General features: G+C 36.1%; 2 protein-coding genes across 3 annotated transcripts in view; both read left to right on the top strand.

The window, feature by feature from the left end:
- The window catches only part of skila (SKI-like proto-oncogene a), a 672908-nt gene that overhangs the window by 65302 nt on the left and 587357 nt on the right, over nt 1-20249 (top strand). The window lies entirely within an intron of this gene.
- nadkb (NAD kinase b) lies at nt 5075-19428 on the top strand. Of its 2 annotated transcripts, NM_001080002.1 has the most exon segments (12): nt 5075-5108; nt 6057-6317; nt 6394-6477; nt 9128-9257; nt 9397-9505; nt 9645-9730; nt 9908-10010; nt 12107-12261; nt 13111-13210; nt 14171-14328; nt 14467-14549; nt 18516-19428. In NM_001080002.1, coding segments are annotated over 11 exon segments (1419 nt in total). In that variant the 5' UTR covers nt 5075-5108; nt 6057-6066; the 3' UTR covers nt 18676-19428.

Genomic DNA, 20249 nt, shown 5'->3' with positions numbered 1-20249 from the left:
ATCTCGCTTCAGTAGGAGAGAATTTTCCACAAAGCTGACATCTTTGTTTTGCTTTGTTCTGCTGATGTGGAACTAAGATCATAGCCTGTTTTCACTCACACATAGACATTTAAAATGATACCAAACATGAAAAGATAAAATTAATAGAATTTTAGATGTAAAAAAATTATGGTGTTTATAGTATAGTACACTACAATAAATAAAATCCAGGAACACCTAAGTCACCTTTCAAAGCATATACCCTAGAGGGAAGGAGGAGGTTCGAGGATGGTTGATAGGGGCAGCTGAGCAGATGGCCTGTTCTGAGATCCTCTCCTCAGATTATAAGGTGTTTTGTTTTGTTAAGTGACAGTTCTTGTGTTCTGGCTTCATGGAGGTGCCTGGTATTTCTTGGGATCAGATGTCATGGAGAGATGTGGGCCCGTATTTATAAAGCCTCTGACAATTACAAGGACACTGACTTCAGAAAAAATGTTCTTGGCTGCACTTAAATGTTATCATACATCTGTCATAATTTAAGAGACTGAAGTGTGTAGGGTCAGACTTAGATTGATTCACAACACTTTGTTGTGGTACAAACAGGGTTTTGGATGATCATGGCATGCTTAGATTTCCTCATTGAACAATATTTTCAGAATGCTTCACATCAAATGTTTAAGTTCCTAAGAGTGATTTACACTCAACACATATTTGGCAATAAACAACTTTCAAGATAATAAATTATGATATACACATCAGCAACAACAGAAAAGAGGTGGTCCACTAAGATATCATATTTTAAACTTTATTTCATGTGTAATGTAGCTGTATGAATATAAACAACATCTCTGGATGTAATACGCTCAATGTTCAATGCAAAGGGAGAAGTTGGCTTTTACTGAGTTAGATTAGCAAAGCCAAAGTGGCGTATGCTAGGGTTTGTATACTGCCAAACGCTGCTATTACCACAGAGCTTCTTCTGTTTCTGTATTTGGGCTTTCAAAGACACGACACAGAGAGAAGTGCTCACAATTTAATTGTAATTATGTTGCAGAGAATTATAAAACAGATATAGCTAGCATTTCCAGAATCTCTCCCATTTCAGTGCTGAATTTAGCTAAAAACTCCTCAAAGGAGGATCAGCTCCAACCATAATAGAAGCTGTGAATTGTGAGGCACAACCTGTGAGTATTTTTGTTAAAACTGATCTATTACATGCATAGTTTTTACTGTTAACGGTATGTTGTAGCAAGGATGTAAACAACAGGAAATGTTGTTTGGCACCGCTAACAATTTAGCTACAAATTCATATTTATCCGTCAAATTGCTCTAAACACCCACAATCTTCACTAGCGTTTCAGTGTCTCTTTATGCAGCCACTTTCCCTGCGTTCTACATCTCAAATAACAAACTCGCAAAAGATATGTGAAGGTTTCATATTGCTTACACATTTTTTTAACCCGAATATATGTGAAAGACACTTGTCAGATTTTGTTATGGAGAGCAGGCATGAGGTTCAGCTGTGTCTTCTGTGTCATTTTCTGTCAGATTCAGGCTCAAGCTGATACGGCTAACAACTACCCTGGCTGACAGTATTTACACAGCAGAGGCACAGTGCGTGGCGTGGTGCTTTTCCTGGTGACATGGAGCCGATTCGCAAATCACAGCACATTATGTTAGCTAACCAATCAGAGCCACTTGAGGGCAGACCTTTCGGAGGAACTAGGAAATATGACAGTCGTTTTCATGTTAGCTGAGTAGGTGTATATTATTAAAGTAAGATATTTGCAAACATAACGTGATTTTACAAATGAAGCATGAGCACACATTGCTTTGGATCCTTTAAACACAATCAAACCTTTAAAATACACTCTGGACCACCTATTTAACACATTTTCTACCATGTCTTATTTTACACATTTTAAACTGGAGTACTGTGTGTGATGATATGAGGTTCCTTACTTCAGGCTCGCCAGATGAACCAGCTCCCTGAAAGATTATGCTGCCCTTCACAGAATTCACTGCTTGATTAACCTAACCCAATCATACACCTAATCCCAACTCTACCCATATACTGATTAATGAGGAGAGGTTAACATTGCATTCCATTCTGTAGTGCTAATCCCTATGCCCTAATCCCTCCAAAGAGTTTAACCTCCAGAATGATAGCTTCAAAGGGATTAGGGCATAGGGATGAGCCCTTCTGAATGGAAGACAGTGTGAAACAGCAACCAACTTCCTTGTGCAAAGGAATACAGGGGCCAGAAATGTTCATCAGTTGTACCCTTTAATTCTAAAGGGCCCTCTAAAGTAGTCATTTTGATCATTTTGGTTTGAAATGGCGCTTCAGAATGGCGGCCATCATTGTATTCACTCAAAATATTCCATTTGGAACACACCAGTAATCTGTCGGAGCGCATTTTTTATCAGCACACCAGCTAAATTTAAATATTCCAGGGGGTTTAGGAGAATCCTTTTTTTCTGTGGAAGGAGCACAAAAAATCTGTCCATGCAGGTCTGTACTCCACACAGCACCATCACAAGCCCTTACTGCAACTCCTAACCACTCGAAAGGCCTGCTGAGCTGTCTTAACTAGGTAAGAGTGATTGCAACTTTAAAGGGCACCTATTTTACTCTTTTTACAAGGTCTAAGATAAGCCTCTGGTGTCTCCAGAATGTGTCTGTATAGTTTTAGCCCAAATACCCATAACTTATTATAGCCTCCAGAATCTGCCCATTTTGGTGTATGAATGCGAGTAGCTGTTTTTGTAGCCTGTGGCTTTAAATGCAAATGAGCTGCTTCTCCCCATGCACTGTTCTCAAATGTGTGTCTGCTTCTCATCATGCGTTACATCAGATAAACTGCAGTCAGTGATAGAAACAGACTCGTATGAAGCTGAAATACAGTTCATTAGTCAAAAATACCAAGTAAGTTTATTTCATGTATTTGTGCTGGAGTTTATTAAAGCCTTTTTAAAATGATGAGTCTCTCACAAATGCACTTTGCAGTGTTCACACACACACACACACACACACACACACATTTGCACGTTTACTTACACCATGCGGCCGTCGTGTTTATATTAGTATCCTTCCCATACTGATAAACTTTCGGCGAACGGTTAATGTGACTTTTTTCATTTTTATACGGTTCCTTTTACAGCATTGATGTTGTAATATAATTAAAATACAATCAGTTAAGTAAACTTCAGTGTTCATTTAGTTGTTCAAGTGTAAAACGAGATGAAAAGCCATTTACATGCACGTGCCTGTCAAGATATAATGCAGAAACTCCATTGAATACACTTGGGTAAAATAAATGTTTATATTTTAAAGACATGGCGCAAAAAATTTACATTTCCTGTACATTGTGAGACCTACTTTATATTGTATCCATCAGGCAGTGAAGATTGTTGATTTTTTTTTAAAGAAAACAGACCTTAAATGCGCCAATTTTGTAATGGCATACTGTTCACTGTAAGCGATTGCCCCAGCATACTGCAAAATTTAAAGTCCTTCAGCATACTTCTGCATATACCCTATTATAAACATGCTCTGTTTTAAAAACATTTTTAACTTATACAAATCTCAGTGAGTTGGAAGAGATATTTTAATTCCAGTTTAATTACAAAAAATGGTCTGTGAACGTGTATGCATGTTATTATACAAACATGGTGCCTGGCGGGGAACACCGCACTCCTACATCACGCTGCAGTGGGCTTCACAATCACTGGGAGTTGGGTCCTATTTTAACATCAAGAAATGTAAAAAAAGAGACTTGTAGGCATGGGCGGGTATAAAATTCTGACGGTATGATAACCTTGGATAAAAATTTCACGGTATCATGATATTATGCTCATCGCTCTAAATTAAATTCATTTTAAATGTCTGGAAAAAAAACTAAAAAAATCTCCCTTTAAAAATATATATTTTATATATATATATATATTTTACGATATATTTTACTTTTTGAAAGATTTTAAATATTTTGGAGCAGTTAACATGTCAGGCTAAATAATTCATATGAATCATTGACTTCTGCTGTCTTCATTAGTTTCAAAAACACAGATTTCATTACATTTTAGAATGGCATCTTTGGATATCTTTTCTGCTGGAGATACTGTTGTCTAAAAAAAATTAAATTACAAAACCTTACACATAGCTTAGGAACGGTATTACAGAAAATTTTGGTTGGTTTTAAAACCTTGACTTTTCCAAAGCGCGGTATACCTTAAAAATCAACAAATGTTGATTTTCATCATAGATGCCCTTTAGGAAATTTGTCTCTTTTTTTTACCTTCAAGTTTGAAAGTAGGAGTAAACTTTATAAATTCTCAGCACTTAAGACTACAGTGGCATTTTGAGAAGCTCGTGCCATACACATACGCAGTTTTTGTAGGCTATCTAATGTTAAAATAAATTTGACTATGAAAACTAATGTGTTAATTTGATCAATATATATTATATAATACTTTATATTATAGTATGCTATTATAATTATACCTTATACATTATAAGTTTTTTCAGGGTTATTAAACAAAGAAAGCCAATAAATACTCAAAATGATTTAAAACAGCATCATACCAAATATATGTCTTTCTAGTTATGTCAAGCTCTAAATTATTATATAAAGAAATTGTTCGACTGAAGAGCCTTAAAATATTGTGGAATATTTAATGTGTTATCCTCTATGACAAGTAGAATAGATGTTATTACAAGAATTAAACACAGATTAGAAAATGATATGGATAGGTTAGAAAATAAACGATTCTCAAGAATAATTTGAGAAAAATTTTACAAAGGCTAGAAAAGAAAAACTGGATGTATGTAATTGAACCACACAAAGGACAGTGAAATCAATAAAGTCATTAAAACGAACACGGTGTAGATTTGACAACATTTTCTTATCATCTGTTTCTACAGAGATTCTGCAGCTGCGCAGTAGCGCGCGTCACGAGGACACTCGTGATGTCACTGTCGGCAACCCACTCTACTAGCTAGCTAAGCCGTATAAAGACTGGTTCCGCAGAAATAGGGTTGTTTTTAAGATAATTCAGCGTAGTCCAATAAATTTACGTTTTCCAAAGACTGTCCAAAAGGGAAGTTCCGCGGCGTTTCCTGTCGTTTGGTAAGCGGATGGGAACTGTGTTTATTTAGCTGTCTGCGCGGCTAACTCACGGAAGTTTTGATCGATGGAAAAATCATGCTACTTCGTGTTTTCATGACAGTGTGTCAAATGTGTTAATGATTATTGATCTTAGTGACTTGCAAAGTCTTTGTTTGTAGTTAAGATATTTTAGTATTAAGAAAATACTGCCTTTGTCTGTGTGAAACATCTTAACTTAGATGTGTAACGTTATTTTATCAGCTCTTATAGTGCGAGTTGTTATTCAAAGCTATTATAGTAGATAATAAAAACACGGACAGTTAACGCATGTCCACAGAATAGTTTTCTCAACATTAAGCTTTTAGTGCACATTTTAAATGAGCAGTTTACTGTATTTTATCTATGATGTACAATTTTTATGCCCTTAGTTACCTTAAATCACCTGATTTGTTAAGGAAATGTGACATTCTAAAAGCATGTATAATATGCTGTTAAACTAGTGGAGTTGAACATTTAAGTATTTTTTATCAGATGTGAAATATGCATAACATACCAGCTAAATATTGTTTTATTTATTTTTTTGTTTACAAAAGCCATATAAAATATCTGCTTTGATCAACAAGATACTAAAGTATGAGAATACAGGTGTTGTGTATTAAAGTATAATGCTGTCCGATAAAAAGAATACAGTATTAGGCTACCTTTAGTTTAAAAGTGACGTGAAAACAATTTCACCATATGTCTTGAGTACCTCTACTAGGAAAGAATGAATTATTCTTGTTAAAAAATAATTAAAAACTTAGATAAAAACAACAGAACAAAAATATAAATGAAGTACAGTAACAGTACTGTGTTTTTGTGGATTAATAGAGTACTTTTGCTTTTGTTAATTCTCTGTTAATGTCGTTTTTTCCCCAGTTATCTTATAATGATGTTGACTAGGTTTATTATTATTTTTTTTTCCATAAGAACTGAAGGCATGGACGACGGGCTGCCCTCCAGAAAAGCAGAGGAGGGTGGCTGTTCTAAAAGGCCACAGAGGCAGCAGGACCGGCAAGGAAAACTTCCAAAGAAACGGAAAGAGGTGAAGAGGTCTCCGCGGAGGCCAGACTGTCCAGAACACCTGTCAGGAGGAAACGTGCATTGGTTGCCTGAGCAGCAAGGATCAGAAGCCTCTGAATCAGCTGAAGACACTTTCGACAGTTGCCCGAAAAGATGGGATAGGTGCAGGTACAAAATATGCCATTAAGACCTGTTTTACTTTTAATAAAAAATGTGAAGTGACTTAAGTGCTTGGTTGTTGCAGACGAGGACACTTTCTACATGGACCATATCCTGCTACCCACTTTGGACCCAAAGCGTGCATTCTTCCCAACCCGACCTCAGTCATGTGAGTAATCATAGTTCAGTGCTTTTTAGGTAAGGGGTTACATCACATTTGTTACTGTTTAAACAATGAGTCAAGCAAAGGATTGGGACAAGCACTTACTGGATTCTGATTGGTTGAGTGGAGTTTGTTGGATGGAGCTGAAGGGGAGCACACTTGAGCACTGCTGTGTTTGTCATAACCTCTTTTACCGGAGTTTTCTAAAGCGCCCCTTCCTAAAACACAATGCCTGCTTTACACTCTCCGGGACAAACCACATGCAGAGGGTAATGTGGGATTTCATGGCTTGATATCTTATGTACTGTTTAGGTTAGTTATGTCTTGTACATTTTATTTGAAGATGGAAGATGATTTTGTGTAAGATTAAATTTTAGAGTTGCATTCATTTTGAGTTGCAGAGACCTAGCAGTCTGACTTGCCCATTCTTTGATTCAATAAAATGTGCATTTTATTTGTGTGTATTTAAAATATTGAACTATTTACACTATGGGCTGCACAATATATAATTTCAGCATCTATATTGCAATGTGCATATCCGTAAGTCACATCGCAGGATGTTCATTGTTGAGCTAGAATTATAGTTGATCAGGAGCCACAGTTCAAAATACATGATTTATGGAGTCACTGCAAAGTTGAACCCTAAAGGTGTGAGCCTTTATCATTTGCATCTGTTTCTAGGGCCTGTGAATGTGTGAGCATTTCAAAAGGCTTCTAGAATTGGATTATTTGTACAATAAAGACTATGCAATGCTATTTTAGGTTTGATTAATCATTTTCTGTTCCTGAATATGGCTAGACTCCCTGGAAAACCGTAAAGTAGGGCTGCACAATATGTATCATTTCAGCATCGATATTGTAATGTGATCATTCGCAATAGTCACGTCGTTTTGAGTCTGGATTATAATTGATCATATCGCGAGTGTTTTTGAGGCCTATGACAGTGTGAGGGGTTTAAAAAACTTCAGGTGATTAATAACGATTAATGTTATTGAATTATTTATAAAACGAACACTATGCAGTATTATTTTACGTTTGATTATTCAATTACCGTTTACCTGGATACAGTTTAAAAAATATAAAAAGCTTTTTATTTAATTTGTATTTTTTTCTTTATTGAATATCTCTATACTTCGAGGTTGTTCATTATATTCTATGTACTCCTATACACAGGGTGTCGGCGGGGCCTTAAAAAGTCTTAAAATGTTGTAAATATTGTGTTGGATGTCTTTAATAACTTTAAACAGATCTTAATTTTCCTCTGTCGAAGTAAAGCTACCCAATTGGGTCAACATCCATCTAATTATCAATAATCCATCTTAAAAAACGAGGGGAAAAAAAACTAAAAACTTCTCATGATAATAACAGAGCAATATATCGTTTTACGTTATCTTCCATTCAAACAAAAACTATTTACAGAAGGGTGAGTAGACCTAATATTTATAAATAGGCATGAAACTTAAGGTTTTATAAAAGAAATGCATTAGGTTGGAAATAAGTTATACTCAATTAATTTGGACCAAAAGCCAACAAATACTTATTTTTGATTATTTATGTAATAGCCTCCACAATTAATATATTTTTAACAATGTTTAACTTGTCATTAAAAAAAAGAAATATTATGTTGAAAATAAGTCTTAAATTTGACTTAAAGAATCCTGCAGAAACCCTGTATACAGAATCGTCCCAATCAATCTAAAATGATAAATTCTTTCCAAAAAGTTATTCAGCTCATCTAGCCAGATTGTATTCATATTGCAATATATAGGGCAGAACAAAAAAAATTGCAATGTTGTATTTTTTTCAATATTGTGCAGCTCTACCATAAAGCACAGTATATTTAAAAAAAAAAATCTCTATTGCAGAGGTGCCCAAACTAGGGCTCACAGGCCAAAGTTGGCCTATTGTAACCTTTGAATTTGCCCTCCATCCCATCTGAGAGAAGAGAGAATAATAGAGAGGCATGGGTGGAATGTCTTTAACTCAGAGATCAACGATTGTCCTCATCTTTTTTTATTCATTTTTATTTTATTGCTGTTTTATTGTTTCAATCTGATTTTTAAAAAAATGTAAAATCAAATCAAGGCAAAAATTATGAAGTTCTGTTATAAATGAGATTGTTTTGTTTTTACTGTGCTAAGTTCAATATAAAATTTAAAAATACTGTTTTAATTAATAAAAAGCAGTGTTTTATTGTCATTTTTAAATATTATTAAATAAATTAGGAAATTAGCAATGCCAACTATATTCAACTTCAACCCACTAGCCTCGATCATTTGATTTTTATCCATTCATAAGAAAACGTTAGGGCACCTCTGCTCTTTTGTTTTTTAATGCTTGTAGTTTATTATATTTATGCCTGATTAACTCCCCTAAAGAATTTTCCAAATCAATCTAACTTTAATGAATTCTTTATCATTTTGCTTAAACTTTTTAAAATTATTATTGAAAAATGGTTTAATCCTAAAACTGGCAGAAGCAAAAAGCAGAAGTCCACATTACAGTGCTTCCATTTGATCAGAATTGTAAGTTGCGCAAGGATTCAGGAGTACAAAAAAAAAAAAAAAAAAAAGGGACAAAGGGCATTTAGTTTTACTCTTTGCAGTGCAGTGGTGACACACACAATGTTTACCTACTCTGTCGATTTTCCCCGCAGGCACATTCAGGATCCAGCTAGTCAGCGGCTCACCTGGAGCAAACCACCGCTAAACGTTCTGGTCATCAGAAAGATTCGAGATGAGACTCTTCTGGAGCCGTTCAAAGAGCTTTGCAGGTTCCTCGTGGAGGTTGGTTACTCATAAGCCACACTGGAAGCAACACGATTATTTGATTTACTGGCACTATCGTACATTTTTTTTCCTTGTGTGATTAGATTGATTGTTAAATTTGATTATACAAATTTTATCCAAATTATTTCACCATCAGGAGAAACATCTCATGGTTTATGTGGAAAAGAAAGTTGTGGATGACGGCTCTCTCATGAGCGATGAGTCATTTTCAGCCATCTGCAATCAACTGTGCACATTCAGGGAAGGTACTGTAACCTTATAGTGCTAGGAACTCATTTTTGTGAGGTTCACCTGATTTTGCATAACCATGGCACATCATTAACCAATAAAAGATTGGATGCATTAGGCAAATGAGTGACCTATCATTGTGTTTGCCTTGTACAGGTTATGATGACATCTCGGACTGCATCGATTTGATTATCTGTTTGGGTGGAGATGGCACTCTTCTGTATGCTTCGTCTCTTTTCCAGGTATTTTTCTCACCTCATCTTATTTGTTTGTTCTTGCTAGGTCATTCTCAACTGCTTTCCTGAATATGCTCGCTGTGTTCCTGAGAGAATTTGGATATGCAAAAACTAGTTATTCAGAGAGCGATTTAAGCATCAAATGTGTTTTTAACATCCCAGTGTTTGTCTCAATTGTTTAAGGGCAGCGTTCCTCCCGTCATGGCGTTCCATCTGGGATCTTTAGGATTTCTCACTCCATTCAAGTTCGAGTCTTTTAAAACTGAGGTGGATAAAGTGTTTGAAGGTAAAATTATTGAAGTTTTTCAACCATCTACAATGCCAGTGAATCACTCTATGTGATCAAATTACACATCAGGGGGATTAAGGGCATACTCTCACTAGGTACAGTTGCATTGAACAGTGCCAAAACGTCATTTATCCCCCTCCCCTCTCCGCCGACGACCTGCACTCACCCTGCATCTTTACATTCTGAACCAAAGCACGCTTGCATTATCGATGATGCGACTGATTAGTTAACAGAAAGAGAAGCGCTCTCACTCAGCAGAGTTGACATTGCTTTAGTAATATCGTTTTGTATTATTTTTAGTCATTTGGGATGCAGTGACATGCAGTCAAATATTTTGCCAAACAGACTCACAACTTTCAATGCTCATAAATTATTAAGTCCTTGTGCTGCACATATTTGGAGGTTTGCTGAAGGTGTAGCTGATTTGCAGTGAGTGGTTTGCATCTTTGATAAACTATGACAGTTTGTGTTCATTTAAAAGTAAGAATGATTAATAAATCCATAAGAAACAGTTCCTTATGTATGAAGTTGCGTCTTCAGTTTCTGGCTAAAGCACGCTTTGCACTCACACTACAAGCGTACCGCTCCAAAGCCCTTTGGCACACCTCTTCCAACCGGGCCAGGGCCAGTCAACTGGACCGCACCTAAACCAGATTTTGAGCACTCACACTTGTCAAACGAACTGGGAAACGCGTCTGGGCACGGTTCAGATAGCATAGTGTGAGTGCACTCTAAATAATGCCTATTGTTAGCCATTGGATGATTCACTGTATTTCACCTGCCAGTGTTTGATTTAAAATAAGCACAGACACATTTTTGCCTCCCTACTTTTAAAAGATTACTTCACCCAAAAATCTGAATTCTGTTATTAATTTCTCACCCTCAAGTGGTTCTAACCACCTGAGACCCATGTTCATATTAAAAACACAAATTAATATATGTTAGATAAAATCTGTGAGCTTTCTGACCCTCTATAGACAGCGATGGTCCTGAGACATTAAAAGAAAGGAACCAAAAACATTGTCGAAAACAAAATTATTTCTATAGTTTTTAGCACACAAAAGTTCTTGGAGCTTTGTATGATTATAGCTGAACCACTGAATGTAATGTAATGTGTATTTATATAGCGCATTTATCGTGGATGGCCATACACCCAAAGCGCTTCACAGTCATGAAGGGGGTCTGTTCACACCACCACCAGTGTGCAGCATCCACATGGATGATGTGACAGCAGCCACAGGACAACGACACCAGTTTGTTCACCACACACCAGCTATTGGTGGAGTGAAGAGACAGTGATAGAGCCAATTTGGTGGATGGGGATGATTGGAAGGCCATGATCGTAAAGGCCGATTGAGGGACTTTGGCCAGGACACTGAAGTCACATGGAACATTTTAATAATGTTTTAGCTTCGTTTCTTGACTTTGTAAGTGTATTTTAAATGTCTCGTGACTGTTGCTCTTGTATTTTATTTAAGACATCTTTGAATTTGTTCTGAGTAATAAGAGAAAGTCTCGGGGTTTGGAATGAGATTATTTAATAACAGAATTTTCATTTTTGGGTGAACTGACCCTTTAAGCACACGAAGCGTTTCACGCTGGGTTGTCAACAACCCCATCAGGCCTGGTTTCCCAAGAACTAATTTTCCCTAGACCTTTTTTCTAAACTCAACAAGAACACCAAATGACTCTAAAGTGATTTAAGCCATCAAACAATGACAAAAAAGGGCTGTATTCAACAAATTCAACAGCTGGAGGACGGAAATTTCCATGATCAAAGCTGTATTTTAAATGTAAAACAGATAAAACATAGATAATGTGCAAGTTACCTAAAATTACAAAAAGGTCTAATTTACGCATGATAGCTAAACATGCTACAGTATATAATGTCAAGGCTGAGAATAGAAAACAGTGAATAAAAAAGTGTTGCTAACATTGTCTTGTAGCACTTTAAAATAAAATAGTCATTTGTACATACACATGATGGAGTAATAGTTTATACTTCAGCTAAAAACCTAAAGCTCTGTTTTTCTGTTCTGTATTGTGTTGTAGTTGAGATGTTGTTTTTGAGTGTTTGTGTCTGGCTCTTGTAGGTAATGCTGCCATCATCCTGCGCAGTCGTCTAAAGGTTAAAGTGGTGAAAGGCATGTTCCAGAGAAATGAGCAGCTCTTCACTACGCAGGAGAATGGAGTAGTTCCTCACAACCATATCAACAATGAGGCTGGCAAAATAACTCTACAGCTACAGGTAACACAATATTCATAATGTACTTAATGAACAACACAAAATCAGCAACTTGCAAGTGTCTTTTTTTTTGCCAGCGTGTTTTGGCAAACAAACCTGTTTAAAGCAAACACATGCAGATTTAAACTTCAATAATAATTCACCAATCAATAAGTTGGTAATGGATCTGGTGGTATAATCTGTACCAGCCACAACAACAGGGTTCATACGGTCATGGAAAACCTGGAAAAGTCGTGGAATTTTGTCATGGCATTTTCCAGGCCTGGAAAAGTTTTGGAAAAACAGAAAAACCCACAAAGTTTTGGAAAAGTCATGGAAATTAGTTTAACAAATATATGTATACTTAAATTAGGGCTGCACGATATTGAGAAAATCTGACATTACCATATTTTGTATTTCTGTGATGTCTATTGCGACGTGAAAACTATTTCACCAGATGATTTAACAGGTTTATTTGGATTGATTGGGGGGATTTTGTAGAGGAGTGAATCCTGAATAATATATAACAAATAAATATACAGTTTTCAGGTATTCACTCTTCTGGTACAGATATTGAATAATCAGCACTGCATAGTCGGCATTGTATATTTTAATATTGTATATTATATAAATCTTTATTAAAATTACAAAAACTTTCTTGTGGCCGGATGTTTTAAAATTTTAAATATTGAAATGGTCACACAGTCACAGGCCTTAAAGGGACAGTTTACTCAAGGATTAATGTAGGAGTTATTCAATTATATTCTTTTTGTGTTCATTTAAAAAAAAAAAAACGCGTCTGGGTTTGTTAGATGTGTTTGTTCATCCAGCATATTGTATATGAAATATGAATGTTCTCTGTGTTTTATAAAGGTGCTTAATGAGGTGGTTGTGGACAGAGGGCCCTCGTCATATCTGTCTAATGTTGACCTTTACCTGGATGGACGCCTCATTACTTCTGTACAAGGAGATGGTGAGCTCATACTGACTGGCCCAATCAAACGATCCTTCTCTAAACAGTGTTTCTGAGAGCACTTTTTATCTTGTCAACATTGTTATCATAAGCCTATGGAAACTTATTTTAAAAATACTATTTCATTAACAAGGCAAAAGAAAAACTTAAATAATAAAATGTATTTAATAAAGTAAAGTTTAATAGAACTAAATTTAATTTAACTGCAATTTAACTACCCAAACTAAAACCCAGTTTAGCCGCCTCAGCATTTCTAACTTGCATTTCTTGCAATATTGCTTCTGAGCTCCTCCCATGTGGTTTTCCATTCAAAATAGATACAAAAGCTGCTAAATAATAGGGATCTTATTGCGTAGTTTATTTCTTTATCCTTTATTACTAAAGGCTGTATTCTATTAAAAGAAAGATTTGAATAAAGGCTCTTATTAACCTTTTATTAATCAATAAATATCACATTTTTTATAATATAACATTGATCTAATAAAAACTCAAAGTTAATAAATTTTTTTTTCAACATTTGAAGCGACTCAAAACCTTTTATTAAAGTTGTCCTAAAACTTTTCAAAAATAATTATTATTGTCTTAAAGTATTTTTTAAAAACATTGATCCCCCTTGAATGTATACTGAAATTAAAAGCATTTATTTTATTTTGTAATAATAGTTGATTTTTTTTTTTTTGCGTATATATCCAGCCTTGTTGAACATATCAGACTCCAGATGAGGTTTCAATTGTAGTGTGGCTTTGAAATTGCATTTTACAGCTGAGAAATGTGTAAAAATGTGTTAAAAAAAAAAAAAAACTGACTGCATCATAGCCTGACTGTTGTTGTTGTTGTTGTTTTCAATTTCTTTAAGTCCAAACCGATGTCTCGATACATCATGGTGTTTCTTATTTGCCTTGACATGAGCGTCCAGCTGACATGAAAATAGATGTAAATGTGTGGCTTGTTTTTGTGCAGGTGTAATAGTTTCCACTCCCACGGGCAGCACGGCATACGCTGCTGCAGCCGGAGCCTCCATGATCCATCCCAACGTCCCTGCCATCATGGTCACCCCCATCTGCCCTCACTCGCTCTCTTTTAGACCCATCGTGGTGCCTGCCGGCGTGGAGCTCATGGTATGAGTGGGAATAAAATATAAATTACAGTATAAAGTACAAAAACATACATAAACGATTTCAGTTTCATAAAATCAAGTTATTTGTTAAAATGATTTTAATAGCTTCTTCTCACATGAGTCTGCATTTATTCTGCAGATTACACTATCACCTGATGCTCGCAACACAGCCTGGGTCTCATTTGATGGCAGGAAGAGGCAGGAGATCCAGCATGGCGATAGGTGACACTTTTTTTTTTTTATATATAAGCCTGTAAGCAAACAGCATTTACCATAATCCAGTGATACAATGACAGCTGTATTACAGTTATGGAAATGAGCATCAACAGTGTCAGTGGATATTATCACTTCACCTTTGTACAGTTCAGATGATGTTAGCATTTTTAGTGTCAAAGGAGCACTTCATCTTTTTTGAAAATAGAGCTAATTTTGCTATATCCCCAGAGTTTCAAATCCATTCAACCAAGTCTGACAGAGGCACTTTTAAGCAAAGCTTTCACAATGATATAATGCAGCATTGTACTTGGTTAGCTAGCTGGAGAGTATTTTCTGATGCTGCTTGTTAGTATTGTGCATGCTTCAGCCATACAGCAGCAAATTCCCTTGATCATTACCCCTGAATGAGAGTTTCTACACCAGGGGAGCCCAAACTCTTAAGTTCAAACCCCAATCAGACACACCGGGGCTAGCTAATTAAGCTCTTACTAGGCTTTCTATAAACACCCTTGCAGGTGTGTTGAGGCAGGACACAGCAGGAGTTTGGACACTCCTGTTCTAGACATATCAGCTTAGAAGATAGCTTTCTGGATTTTAAATTATTATCATTTTGATGATCTAATGTTTATTCGTCTTTCGGGTGAGATGTTAAAGCGAGGTCCTGACTCTCTGTCGTCATTAAAAATCCCATGATGTCCTTTGAAAAGAGTAGGAGTTTAACCCCGGCATCCTGGCTAATTCTGCCCACTGGCCTCTGTCCATCAGGGCCTCCTAACCCTCCCCATATCATAATTGGTTTCATCTCTCTGTCTCCTCTCCACCAATCAGCTGGTGTGTGGTGTGCAGACTTGCGCAAAATGGCTGCCGTCACGTCATCCAGGTGGATGGTGGTGGATGAGGAGATTCCACTTTATATGTAAAGCGCTTTGAGTGCTCAGAAAAGCGCTATATTATTGTCAGGAATTATTATTATTATTAATATTATTATTAAAGAGGCTGTATGTGATCTTTTGCATATAATAAGGCCTTGTCACAAAATGTAATGCGAGTTTAAACACTTTCACTCTAAACACTGGCCTGTTGCAAATTGATGCATCAAACAGTGCATTGTCTCATTCTGATCACCACTTTATTTCCTTATTCTCACACATATGAACAAATACTGTAGTCATTTTTTAACAAATACTATAATACTGCAGTTGCTCAGTGGTTAGTATGATTGCCTCACAGCAAGAAGGTCACTGGTTTGAGTCCAGATTTTTTTTGTGTGTGGAGTTTGCATGTTCTGCCTTTGTTGGCCTCGTAGGTTTACTCTGGGTTTCACAGTCCAAAGTCTTGCGGCAAAAGTAAATTAGAGAAACTCAATTGGTTGTTGTGTTTGAATGGGTGAGTGTGTGGGTGTTTCCCAGCACAAACACCTTTAAATTGAAAGAATAGTACTACACCTGAAATACAAACCATTTACTGCTAGCAACATGACTTTTGTGAAGTTTATTCATAATCTAATTTCGAGAGGATCGCATGACTATGATTGACCACAGCTGGTCCCACATTAGCAATCACATGAATCCAAATCATGCAGAATCATCTTCATCATGAATCATCCACCCTAGCTCCTCTCCCTTTTTTTCTAACATAATACAGGGGAGATCTTGAGACTTACCTGAGCTCAGACTCCCCTCTACCCCGATGAAACATGAGGGAGCCCTCGAGGATCTTCTGAGCTCAGAGCGCTCTTCCTCTCTGACAAACAGGCTTTTGCTTCTCAATCATCAGCTAAGTGTGAACTCTTGAAATTAACTGAATTACTGTTGAGTCTCATTTTCTCTGGCAGTATCCTACAACAAACTTTTTTTTTTCTTTATTCTTTTACACCAAAAGACACTTGACCTCTTTCTACACTGGTTTTTGTACCACCAGTATTGCGTCTTTTGGTCATGTGATCTATCCAAGTAAAGCTCATGATGTTTACATGCTTTCAAACGGTTTACACACTACTTTTACACTCCTCCGAAGGCTTCTTTCCAAACTTGACTAACGCTCGACCTGAACAAGGTGTGTGACATCACTTTGAAGTTAGCGATTTTGAAAGATTTACATCAGCTTGTTTTTCAAGGGCATTTACAGATTAATCAGATCATTTAAAGTCTGACTAGTAATTTCCCTCTTTTACCCACATTAACAAGAGCTAGGAGCACCACAAGGAAGTATCCTGTCACTGCTATTTTTAGTGACTCGGCGACATTGCGAAAGCCACTGGAAAGAATGTCATTATAGAGACTAATACAAAGAACCTGAACAGGAAACTCAACAGCCGTTAAACAGGGAAGACAAAAACAGAATTTTTTTTGTGCAATAATTAGCATCTTCCTCTGCCTTTTGGGTACAGAACTTTTTTTGGATGCAGAATGTTTCGTCCACAATGTGAGGAGAAAACTTGCAAACATACCGTACAGCATTTCAGAGTCACACTGCTAGTGATAAAAGATTTCTGTAATTTAGGAAGCTGAATGCTTTCTGTAGTGTACAGGAGACACGGCACAGAGCAGATTGACAATGGTCTACAGCCAATCGCAGAACACAAAGCGATGTCAAACTACATAAAAAACTCAGTGAAACTGAGAGACTGCGAAAAGTAAACGTAATGGCAAGGGTCGAGACCACTGTATGTTTGCAATCTATGAACTCTCCAACCTGATTCAGAGAGAATTTTGCAGGAACAAAAAAAAGTTCTTATTTCTCACATAAACTGAAAATATCAATGGGTTGAGACCATTTATATTGTACAAAGTTTTTAGACATTTTAGGTTAAAACATATTTACGAATCCAAATCGCAAATAAATAGCCAGATTTCCTTAACTTAGCCATCTTCATCTTGAAGAATCCCCCATCCCCTGACTTCTCCCCTTTTTTTTCTAGCATAATACTAGGGAGTTCTCAAGACTTACCTGAGCTCAGACTCACCTCTATGAAACCAGAGGGAGCCCCAAGCTTGAACATCTTCTGACCTCAGGGCTCTTTCCTGAGACAGCATGCTAAAGCCATGGCTATTTTAAAAGTTTTTAGACATTTTAGGTTAAACCATCTCTTTACAATAAGATGATGTGGGATTTCGTAATAATATTATCGTAATAGTAATTTGTAATAATATTTTCCTAATATACTTAACCACGCCCCTCCATCTGTCAGTACCTCAGACAGACGTGATGTGAGAATTGAATTGAAAACACACAGGATGCACATTTTCAGGTTTTTCCAGGGCAAATATTTACTTATTTTTCCTAATGACACACACAGATGAATTGTTTGTCACAAAACTAGCAATGTGAGCTAACAAAACCAATATGGTTAGTTTTGATTTCAGGTGCTCTTTAAAACAGTCACCCAGCATTTGTTTTATTTGACAAAATTCTGAAACTAGAGGCTTATTTTAGATCTATTAACAATTCATCTTAAAAGCAGATGTCAATCAGAGGAGCTGACAAACTATATATACTACAAACAAACTCCATTCAGTGAGCCTAAATGTCTGGAAAAACCAGTTTTCAAAGCAATAGAGCTGGATTGTTTAACTCGATGATACTAAATAGTCCATTTCATGTTGGCACAAGTTTTGACGTACCATGAATCAGTCTTTACTCTGTGGCGTGTTCAGTTAATAAAAGTGGACGCTTGTTTCTCCACTGAGCTTTGATACTCTTCAATTTTATAGTGAAATGTGTGGCAAAAATATCAGATGGGTTTACATTAGGGAGAAATGATGGTTTCCCATTCATTTCCAACATGAGCAACACTCAGATAATCTATTTTCCTCCTATTATTTAACTGTTTTGAATTGTCGATTGTTTAAATGGGAATGATATCTCTAGCTCTGCCTTCTATTTGTTGTTCTGATTATGGTCTTTGGCGTGAATGAGTTGTAACTCTCTGTGGAATCTCTTCATCGTCATGGTTTGTTTTTCTTTCCACAGCATTAAGATCACAACCTCCTGCTTTCCAGTCCCCTCCATCTGCTGTCATGATCTGGTTTACGACTGGTTTGACAGTCTGGCTCAGTGTTTGCACTGGAACGTCCGCAAGAAGCAAACACGTCTAACAGACGCCAGCGACTCCTCCGAAACTGAAAACTGAAGCATCACCATCAAACGCTCGCAGGCTGTTCAATTCACATTCCAGGAGTTTCTTTGCCTTAGAAATAATGCTTTAGTCAGAGGTTAGCCTGGATTGCTCATCATTTGATTGCAACAGGACATTTTGTTTGGTTAAGTGTATGTGAAAGTGTCATTGTGTTAGAACAGGCAGAGATGATTCTGTTTTAACTAATACATCAAATGAGCAAGGTTTATTTAACATCATATTGTTTTCTGCACATTCAGCACTTCTAAATTGTTGCTTGAGAAACGCATTAATGGATTAGAAATGAACGGGAATTAACTTTTCCTATGAATGTCAGTTGAATAAATTTGACCACAAGCACACAGAAAGCTTTGTGTGTGTGGTCTGTTATGACAGTAGTTCCTCATTTCATGTAAAAAACACGACATGTTAAGTCAGGCGGGAGTCTGTCAACACCGAGCAGTTGTGGAAGCGCTCTGTAGCCCCCCTGTGGCCATACCGGATGTTGCTGCACGTAACGCATTTTTAAAACCCCTATTCGTTGACTTTACCATTTAAGTTGGTTTTTATCCAATTGATTAATTTTACAGATGCTCCGTATTTTGCATTTCTTATCAAATAGTCCAAGTCCTGCAAAGTCATATCAGCCACAATCTAATATAGCTGAATGTATCTGGTAAGCTGTTTACCTTTTGATGTAAATAAGAGATCCTATAAAATGTATTTGTCTTGTTTGTATTATTTCAATAAAAGAAATGTTGGATGTTGTTTCGTTTTTGTCACTTGAAAACATTTCAGGGACTCTTTATTAAACTAATGTTCTCATGTAAAAAAGAAAACCAATCCTGTGTCATTTACACGAGGTATGAATATTACTGTGGAAACCGCCCTGATGAATCAAATCCTAGAACCGCCGCTGTTCATAAAACCACTTTATCCTCTATTTTGACAGCAAAGGCATAGTTTGGGCTTTTTAGGTTATAATTTAGATTTATTTACAATTGTTAATTTTACATTTTGACATCTTGTAATTTAACTGTCTTTTTCTGACTTTACAACCCATAACTATTCATTTATCTATTTCATTTAGCTCATTAGTTTAACTTTATTTTGTTAATTTTACAACCCATAATTTAAAAAATATTGACTGTCAATTTTGACATTATCTCATAATTTTGTCTGACTATTTGTGTATGACTATTTGTCTTGATTTTTTACTTCACAACTCAGTTTCACATTTTTTGACTCAATTTTCCCATTACTGACTTCTGTTCTTCAACTGTACTACTCATAATTGTAAATTTAACTGTCTATTTTGACATTTTATCATGATTCTGACTTTTTTTTTTGACTTTACAACTCATAATTTTAAAATTTTATGATGTTGACACGTCTCGTAATTTTGACTTGTTTTCTGACTTTACAAACTAAAATTGAAAAAAAAAATGTAACCGTCAATTTTGACATTTATCTCGTTATTTTTGACTGTTCTGACTTTACCACTCATAATTAAATTTTTTTAACTTAATTTTGATATTTAGCTTGAAATTTTTACTGTTTTGTTTTTCTGACTTAATAATAATAAAATT

Source organism: Danio rerio, chromosome 2, assembly GCF_052040795.2.
Source record: "Danio rerio strain M-AB ecotype USA chromosome 2, GRCz13ab, whole genome shotgun sequence".
Classification (NCBI taxonomy): Eukaryota; Metazoa; Chordata; class Actinopteri; order Cypriniformes; family Danionidae; genus Danio; species Danio rerio.
The sequence above is the reverse complement of the archived record's forward strand: the minus strand, read 5'-3'. Positions and strand labels throughout refer to the sequence as shown.

Coding starts and splice junctions, on each gene's coding strand:
- nadkb (XM_087239721.1), top strand. CDS start 6,700: ATGCCTGCTTTACACTCTCCGGGACAAACCACATGCAGAGG. Junction 9,258..9,396: donor TTTGCAGGTTCCTCGTGGAG/GTTGGTTACTCA, acceptor TTTCACCATCAG/GAGAAACATCTCATGGTTTA. Junction 9,731..9,907: donor ATGCTTCGTCTCTTTTCCAG/GTATTTTTCTCA, acceptor CAATTGTTTAAG/GGCAGCGTTCCTCCCGTCAT.